At 48.9% G+C, this 7,494-nt stretch overlaps 2 protein-coding genes across 2 annotated transcripts in view; both read left to right on the top strand.

Annotated features, from left to right (window-relative positions):
• The first annotated feature begins 538 nt into the window (after positions 1–538).
• Positions 539–2,702, top strand: Pmar_PMAR021741 (hypothetical protein). Its single transcript, XM_002777229.1, has 9 exons — positions 539–617; positions 663–784; positions 828–955; positions 1,008–1,118; positions 1,168–1,455; positions 1,569–2,071; positions 2,124–2,201; positions 2,453–2,583; positions 2,629–2,702. The coding sequence occupies exons 1-8, from the start codon at positions 546–548 to the stop codon at positions 2,528–2,530; spliced, it is 1,380 nt and encodes a 459-aa protein (XP_002777275.1). The 5' UTR covers positions 539–545; the 3' UTR covers positions 2,531–2,583; positions 2,629–2,702.
• A 1,775-nt stretch (positions 2,703–4,477) lies between these two features.
• The window catches only part of Pmar_PMAR021740 (myst histone acetyltransferase, putative), a gene marked incomplete at both ends in the record, with an annotated part of 3,138 nt that continues 121 nt past the window's right edge, over positions 4,478–7,494 (top strand). Inside the window, 11 exons of the mRNA XM_002777228.1 lie at positions 4,478–4,600; positions 4,674–4,774; positions 5,209–5,336; positions 5,652–5,760; positions 5,810–5,935; positions 6,234–6,365; positions 6,416–6,456; positions 6,503–6,621; positions 6,895–6,987; positions 7,041–7,234; positions 7,489–7,494. Coding sequence (XP_002777274.1) covers positions 4,478–4,600; positions 4,674–4,774; positions 5,209–5,336; positions 5,652–5,760; positions 5,810–5,935; positions 6,234–6,365; positions 6,416–6,456; positions 6,503–6,621; positions 6,895–6,987; positions 7,041–7,234; positions 7,489–7,494 — 1,172 coding nt within the window. The remainder of the gene's footprint in view (positions 4,601–4,673; positions 4,775–5,208; positions 5,337–5,651; positions 5,761–5,809; positions 5,936–6,233; positions 6,366–6,415; positions 6,457–6,502; positions 6,622–6,894; positions 6,988–7,040; positions 7,235–7,488) is intronic.

Raw genomic sequence — 7,494 nt, 5'->3', positions numbered from 1 at the left:
GAGTGAGGCCAGAGAGGGATGGAAATCGCAATGGGGGGATGGGGCCGGGACGACAGCTGCTATTGTGACGAGCCCTAGTCGACGGTATTGGGAGTTCGGCAAGGAGGAGGAAGTGACGAGGGGAGGGGTGGAGGAGGCGCCGCCGTCACAGGGTGGCCGGCAGGCTAGAGGGATTAGATGGGACTCTGGCGGGCTACCAAGCCCTGACTTATGGCAGCTTCCACCGGTAAGAAGAGCCTCTGTGTAGTAGTTGAGGATTGCGTGTTGGCTATCAGCCCCCGCCGGTCCCATTGAGTGACGATGCTGTGAGTGAACAGCGGAGGCCGGCACCGCCCAAACCGAAGAGTCGGGCACCGACTTTAGCAGAGTTGGAGGCGAGGAACTCGGGGAGAAGGCAAATTCTATTATGAGATGCTAAAGTGCAGTGGATGAGGGAATTCTAGTGGCATGGGTGTTCTTATTGTGACTCGTTTCTCCTCGATTTTTTATATGTTGGATGGATGGTCAGCGAGTGAGAGGAGGGTCCCAGTTTGAATTTTTTCATAATGGTGGACTCTGACCCTGAGGGATGCACCATCTGCTTTGACGCGTACGATGGAGGGGTCCACACGCCTATGGTGGGAGGCGATGGGAAGCGGATATATGAATGGGGTCTGATGCAGGTATTGGGACGGTGCGGACATACGTACTGTCGTAGCTGCGTTACCTCTATTATGAGGAGGGCTGGTGGGAACTGTATTCGATGTCCGGAGTGCCAGAGGGAGAGTGACGAGGCATGCGTTGTGTAGAAGGCGTGGTAAAGTAGTTGGTGGTATTCGTGGTGACAGGCCGAATCGAGTGTTGCTGAGGCAGATGTCGACTAGTCGTGAGTCACCGGCTGTGCGGTTTTCTCCAATAGAAGAAGACTGTAGTAACGATGCGGCGTTAGCTGCTGTACTTCAGATGGAGGAAGAGAGTGAGATAAGCTCTTGCACTCCTCTGGGAACCACTGCTATTGGTGATATCAGGTCTGAGTGGTAATTGGACGCCTCCATCGTCCGCCGAAGTGGTTGAGGCAATCCCGAATCGGTATCCGATGCCTTCATCATCGGGTGTGATCGATGGGCCTTTTGGCCAGAGTAGGCGGAGGCACAACTACTGTGGTCGGTCTATGTGGCTCGGCAGTAGGTTCTTTTTATTCTGCTCCCTGTCCGCCCAGGACCACTGTAGAGCCGGAAGCGGAGGAGGCGGTGGGGAGTATTGAGAGCATCAGTGAGGCAAGTATAACGAGAATGCCACTCGAACGGCCGACGACTGCGAAAGTGGTTGCTGCCCCTACTGGGCCTTTGGGGGATGCGGACTGGGGAGTCGGGAGTCGATGGGGAGAGGACAGGCGTATCGAAATCGCATCTCCGAGGGAAGAAGAGGAGTCACCCAACGTTGTGTGGAATGACTGGTGGAATGATATTACTAATAGTGAGTTGGGATAATTTTGCGGGTCTTCGGGTCGGTTCGCCATGATTTTGGTGATTATTTCGAGAAGATTTTCTATTTGATGTCATATTCGATGAGCATTGGTCGTGTTCCAGATGGATGTAATTGGATATGGGAGGCCCGAAGGGAGGGGAAGATCCCACTCAACATTGGTGGATCCGCGGCGTCGTCGGCTGACGCGGCAAGACCCGAGCATGCGAGGGCAGCCGAGTGTTGGAGGCCACTTAGAGATGACAATTCGCGAAATTTGCCTCGGTCCACCCCGGCGGAATCGCGGGATCCACCAGTAGCGCCAATACCCCCTCGTCCAAGCCAGATTCCAATGCCGGCGTTCGCTGATGTCACACATGAGAGGCCCAACTCAGAATGCGCTGGATCCCTACCACCCTTACCTCAAGTCATCCCTCCTGCGATGTCGGTGCTGCCTGGTGCCATGCAACCTATGGAATCGACTTCGAGCATCGTCCCTCCACGACCGCAGTTCTCTCCTCCGCTGGCACGCATCGGTGCTGGTCATGTGGACCAGGGAGGTGCGCGAGCGCCACGTCGTGTATATCCTGCATGTAGGGGTGGGAAACTAGCGGCCATGGCTGGTCGGGTAAGATACGGTCGCATCTTCTTTGTTGGTATTCGCTCCTTTGTCGCGTCAGGGAAACAGCTCAAGCTCCCATGCAGACGCATCACGTGGCAACTCCTCGAATGATGATGAGGGCGTTGGACAAACGGAGGTGAGTATGCTGGAAGGTTTTTGAGTAAAGCAGGGAATAGTCAAGTTTCATCCGTAACATGGAAACACTTGGTGCTCGAATACTTGGTGTTTCCATGTTAATGATGAAACTCGTTCTACGTATACTGATTTTCGCTGGTGACCAGTGAGAAACACTGTACGTAGAACCCGGCTTAAGCCTTTCGATACTTTTTCATTTGTGGCGCAAAAATCTTCAGTTTTTCGAGCTGCGTGTGAGGTGGAATTTGATAGATGTCTGGGAGCATGAATCGACCTGCCGAAAGAGGTAAGCTGCCGCCAAGGCCCCGTAAACCGCCAGCGAGGTCATGATGACCCGAGCTTCCATAACCTGAGTATCGACCGTATTGATCAAAAATGACCAAGTGAGATTGTCGCGCATCGAACAGGCCAAAGATTGGTAGCTTCAGGTTGTCCAAGCACTTGTGGCCGCCGATAATCGATAATCATATCGACTGTAGTCCTATCACACATGATATCGTAATAGTTAGACGTAAAAGTTTCATGCTAGCTCCATGACCCCTCCTTTCTCGTTGTGAGGTTTGGTTCCAGGGAACGTACATGCTTCACGTGGTATTCTGCCCTCACAGAGTATGCGCCATGCTCCTAATCCAGCAACTCTGAGGCCTCGGCACATCATTCCCTTTGAGGACGAATGACACTTGATCTCAGAAAGAATGTCGAGCATTCGGACCTCAGATTTCGTGGTGATTTCCACGATGCAGTACATAGGTGTGTCCCTGTCGATCGTTCTGAGTGTGTCTCGGGCTGGACCCTCCAGCTTTCAGTGGGCTTCCTCCTTTGCTTAGTTTGCGTTGTCTCCCTATGATGGATCCGAAGCGTCGGCTTCCGAGCGGTGGCTAAAGGCAGGGTGATCCACGTTGAGAGTATAGTATTGGTATCATATATACCTTATCGGTGATCCTCAATCTCGTTCACTGGCGCCACAACTCCTGTGAGAGCAAATTGTATCTTCAGACTGTGATTTTCTTGTCAGTTTTCTCTGTCATGATGGTCGGCATCTTGACAACCTGAGGTTGACCACGTCTTAAAGTGCATGCCGAAAATATTTCTCTCTGCAACGTACGAGCCATACCGCTTTCATCTTGGTAGGAGTATCCGATAACCTTGTTCAGGTGTTGGTATTCTGCTTGTGTGGTATCTTCACACAGAATCGCCTCCACTGCCATTAAGGTGAGGTTCTAAGATGATTCTTTTCTTTCGTTCTAAGATGCCGCCAGTATTTACGTCAGTAATACATCAATTTTCCCAGATAGTTCTGGTTGACAATGTACACCATGACGTGCACTGAGTTTGATACGATTCGGCTGTAAAATTACCTCGTCCTGAATGCAATCCACCTCTACGGAGTATAGCGATTCCAAGACTCAGAGTCTTATCATTCAACAACCCCGAGTAGACGGGGAAGATGCCTCCAGAGCCTTTGATAGGTGAGTTGACTAGGAGATTTCGTAGCGTTGATTTACGGTACGTGTGATTGCTTTTTCCTTTTCAGTGATTACGTAGCTGCTAGCGCATATATACGGATCTCCGCCAAAGGCGGGACCGCAGTCTAGCGCCGTGCAACCGCGGAAGATTCTGGGTTTTCACGTCCAGAATCAGATATATAGAGGTCTGGCATTCAAACTCGCCACGGCTCATCGTTCTCCTGTTGGTGTCTTCCTCATGTCTCTTGGCCTTCGTGTTCATGCCTCAGGCATTCTTTCCAGCGGAGCACGTCTTCGTGCCTATCAGATACTCGCTATCTAATCGGAGGTGATCGAAATGATATCGACGACACCATTTGGATAACTCGGCGGAAGCCTACATATTCCACCGATGGCTCCGAGACTGACAACGATGACCGCTTATTGGTCGCAGAGGAATCGGTAAAATCTTCGTGTTTGGTACAGCTTAATCGTTCTGTCACATTTTCAGATTTAGTCCGTTCGCCAATGCCGTCTTCCATAACCTGAGTATCGACAGTATTGACCTTTCTTTGGATTTGAAAGAGAAGGAGAGGGAAACGGTGGCCTATGGGTGCCTTGGCCGATAGGATTCGCCATAGTGTGGATATTCGCATCAAGTGGATGCCGTTCCTGTTGATATTTCATCAACAGTTGTATGGCCATGAACGGTTATGTTCCCATTTCCTCTGATGAGTTCATCATCTATTTTGAGTTCTACGGTCGAATTTGACCGAATCTGTGGGAGGGACAACTTCATCCGTACTATTTGTTTATGAACGTAGTTGTTCACATGACCGTACCGGTCTCCGACATCATCGCTCTGGGTAAGAAGTCGGAGAACATTCCCATGGGAGTATTGGCTCCAGAACAAAGAAAGAGGAAGAGTCGGTACCTAAGAGGGACCAGGCCACTAGTACTACCACGCCTGGTCGAGGGAAAGTAAGTGTGGTTTCTTTGGTCGCCCCTTTGAGTTGAAATTGTTTTAGATATTGCCCGATACCCCGCAGACCCGCAATTCCCTCTCCCGAACGTTTGAGGGGGCACTCTTCGTCGGACAATTAGTCTGGCTCGACAGCTCCAAGGTGGCGTTCGTCTTCTCTCACTCGGTCGTGGTCACCTGCTCCCATATTCAGGTATTTCTACTGTCAGAAACGCTGCAGAATTTTGAATCGGAAAGACTGCTGGGTGAAGTGATTGACGTGATTAAAGTGCCAGCGGCAGATTTCACCTCCAACGGAATAAAATTTTTATATTACGTCTTTCTATACGACAAAGGCATGCATTTTTCCGACTGGTAGGCTTGGGTGTTCCGACTCGATCTTCAATTTTGGCCCCTTTTTCAAAGGATGCATGTGGTAGCGTATTCGTGAAGCGGTTGAAATTGAGGAAATGTCATGGTGGGGAATCCGATGGAGAACGACAGAGTTTTGAGAGTTTTTTTCACGAGGACATGAGCCTCTCATGACTTGCAGGAATTTCAGGGAATATTGTTTATATATAAACTGATATCAATCGTATTAGGTATGAAGATGCGGATGTTGTTGCCTTGACTACCGAGGAGGTGGCCAACTATAGGATTCCTGATGATGACGGAGGTCACAGCAATGGGATGGCAAGGACTCCTCTCAATGACTCCGTCTCGACCGCTGGTGAGTGTAGACCTTCTCATGCGTGCTTTCTTTTATTCCTCGTATTCGGAATTCCATCGTGACATGAGCGCTAGATTGTTGGGAAGGAGACTTTGTCGCTGAATGTTGGAATATGTGTGTGGTTTCTTCAGCTGAGTTCAGGAGTTTCCGCATCATATCATGAAAATTTACGCACGACTTCGATATGCAAAATAAGTTATTTTGACTATTTCAAGTTATTTTAAATGACCAACAAGAATCAAAATGTGTGGTCGTCAACCACTGGTTGACCATATGCATATAGCATCAAATTGTCACTACTCTGGCTGTGATTAGATATGGATAGTGGTATGTCGCATACGGGTACGACTCCCAACACACCGCGACAGCACAGTAGAGGGCCTACAGATCCGCCTGGCATTGATGAGAAGTACTGGGAGCTGCAGTAGGTGTAGGGAGGCTGTTTGTGCCTGGGGGAAGGTGTCGCTGCTCAGGTATGGACGGAAACATAACGAACAATATTACATTGCTAGTCATCGGATCAACTTGGAAAAAGCAAAAGCACGAGTGAAGAACATTCGCTTTGTGAAGATCGGACGAGACCGTCCGCTGTATACGTGGTAAGTTGTAGGGTCGATGTTGAGGGGAAGGATTAGGGCTCGACTGCGGAGTATATGCTCGCTTTCCTCAGCTGAGTTCAAGAGTTTACGCACTAAATATTCAGAAGTTTACATACGACTTGGAATAGTAGGATACAGAAAGTGATGAAAATTTTCCGAAATTTTCTCAGAATTTTTTTTAGCAAAAAATAATACATAAAATAACAAATAATGAAAAAGAATATAAATAATATAATATAAAAATTTCCATATTGTCACCAACACATGTAGTTGAGCATATTATCCCTCTTAACCTTAGGTTTTTCTCTCCATACCCTGCCGAGATCGTCGATCGACTGCGTTTACGGGCTGGTGACACGCGGAACGATCCTGTCACACAGTTGGACATATGCGATCGTTGTTTCCGGCCATTTGCTGATGAGATGGAAATGTGAGGATATTTGTTGGGGATCAGCCTCCTCGTGGATCACCTTTATTTAGGTATTCTCATATGGTCACCTGTTGCGAAATTAACCCACCAGGTGGGCGTGATTGTGGGGTGACACCAGTGGTGACACTCTGTTATAGGCGCTCTTATATGGCGAAAAGTGTTGGATGAGAAAGTGTTGGGTGTGGTGGAAGTAGATGGGCAGGCGCATCCAGAGTACTGTGAGAATCTGGTCCTGTTCACGAAACTCTTCCTCGAGGTAAATCATGGCAATGCATGGCCCTCTCAAGGAATTATATTTCATATTTTTGTTTATGTTACTCCGCAGAGAATCATCCAGGAACCTATAATGTTCCTGGGGGAAAACTCATTTTGAATTTTCCACGTATGGCTAGGAACGCATTCTTCAATCAGTTTGCCATGTGAATGTGCTCACAGTCTGAGTACATTTACTGTTGGTTTTCACTGAGTATAGGCCTGGTTTTTACTGAGTATAGGCCTGGTTTTTACTAAGTATAGGCCTGGTTTTCAGGGTAAGAGCCTTTCCGAACACCAAAGTAATCGGCGTGATTTGGTGAAGTCCTTCTGGTTCTACATCCTGGTAGAGTGGGACCATCCAGAAGAGGTGACGAGTGTGGTGGTGATGGTGACACTGTGATGATCATGCTCGTTGATCAGATTCCCCCATCGCCGACGTCCATGCCGGTCTCGACGAGGCCGCCGCACTTTGTAGGATACTTCTCGAAGGAAAAAGTCGACAAGCAGTTTTCGCATATCCTTTCGTGTATCATGGTGTTGCCGACGTTTCAACGTCATGGCTATGGCAAGTTCCTCGTCAACCTGGCCTTCGAGCTTAGCAATCGCGAAAACAGGTGAGTACTATGTCGGATGGTGGAGGAAAAAGCGCGCGCCATTGTGATCGATTTGGCGTGGGGAAAGAGCCAATCGGGAGAGCTTGTCGACTCAACACGTGAGAGTTGGTAGATTTCATGCTGGCATCGTCGTGTCTCGAGGACAGCGGAGCGAAGTATTCCACGATTGATGGTATGGAAAATAGCATTGGAAATATGGCTCTGATGATCTCTGATGGTTCACCATATGGGCGTATGGTCTTTTCCCTCCACAGACACGG

The sequence above is a fragment of the Perkinsus marinus genome (genome assembly GCF_000006405.1).
Source record: "Perkinsus marinus ATCC 50983 genomic scaffold scf_1104296952158, whole genome shotgun sequence".
Classification (NCBI taxonomy): Eukaryota; Perkinsozoa; order Perkinsida; family Perkinsidae; genus Perkinsus; species Perkinsus marinus.
The sequence above is the reverse complement of the archived record's forward strand: the minus strand, read 5'-3'. Positions and strand labels throughout refer to the sequence as shown.

What these genes read in the sequence shown, in the direction of transcription:
- Pmar_PMAR021741 (XM_002777229.1), top strand. Translation starts at nt 546, where the DNA reads ATGGTGGACTCTGACCCTGAGGGATGCACCATCTGCTTTGACGCGTAC. An exon ending in CGATGGGCCTTTTGGCCAGA is followed by an intron (nt 1,119 to 1,167) that starts GTAGGCGGAGGC and finishes GCTCGGCAGTAG; the next exon opens with GTTCTTTTTATTCTGCTCCC. An exon ending in AGGGCGTTGGACAAACGGAG is followed by an intron (nt 2,202 to 2,452) that starts GTGAGTATGCTG and finishes GGAATTTGATAG; the next exon opens with ATGTCTGGGAGCATGAATCG.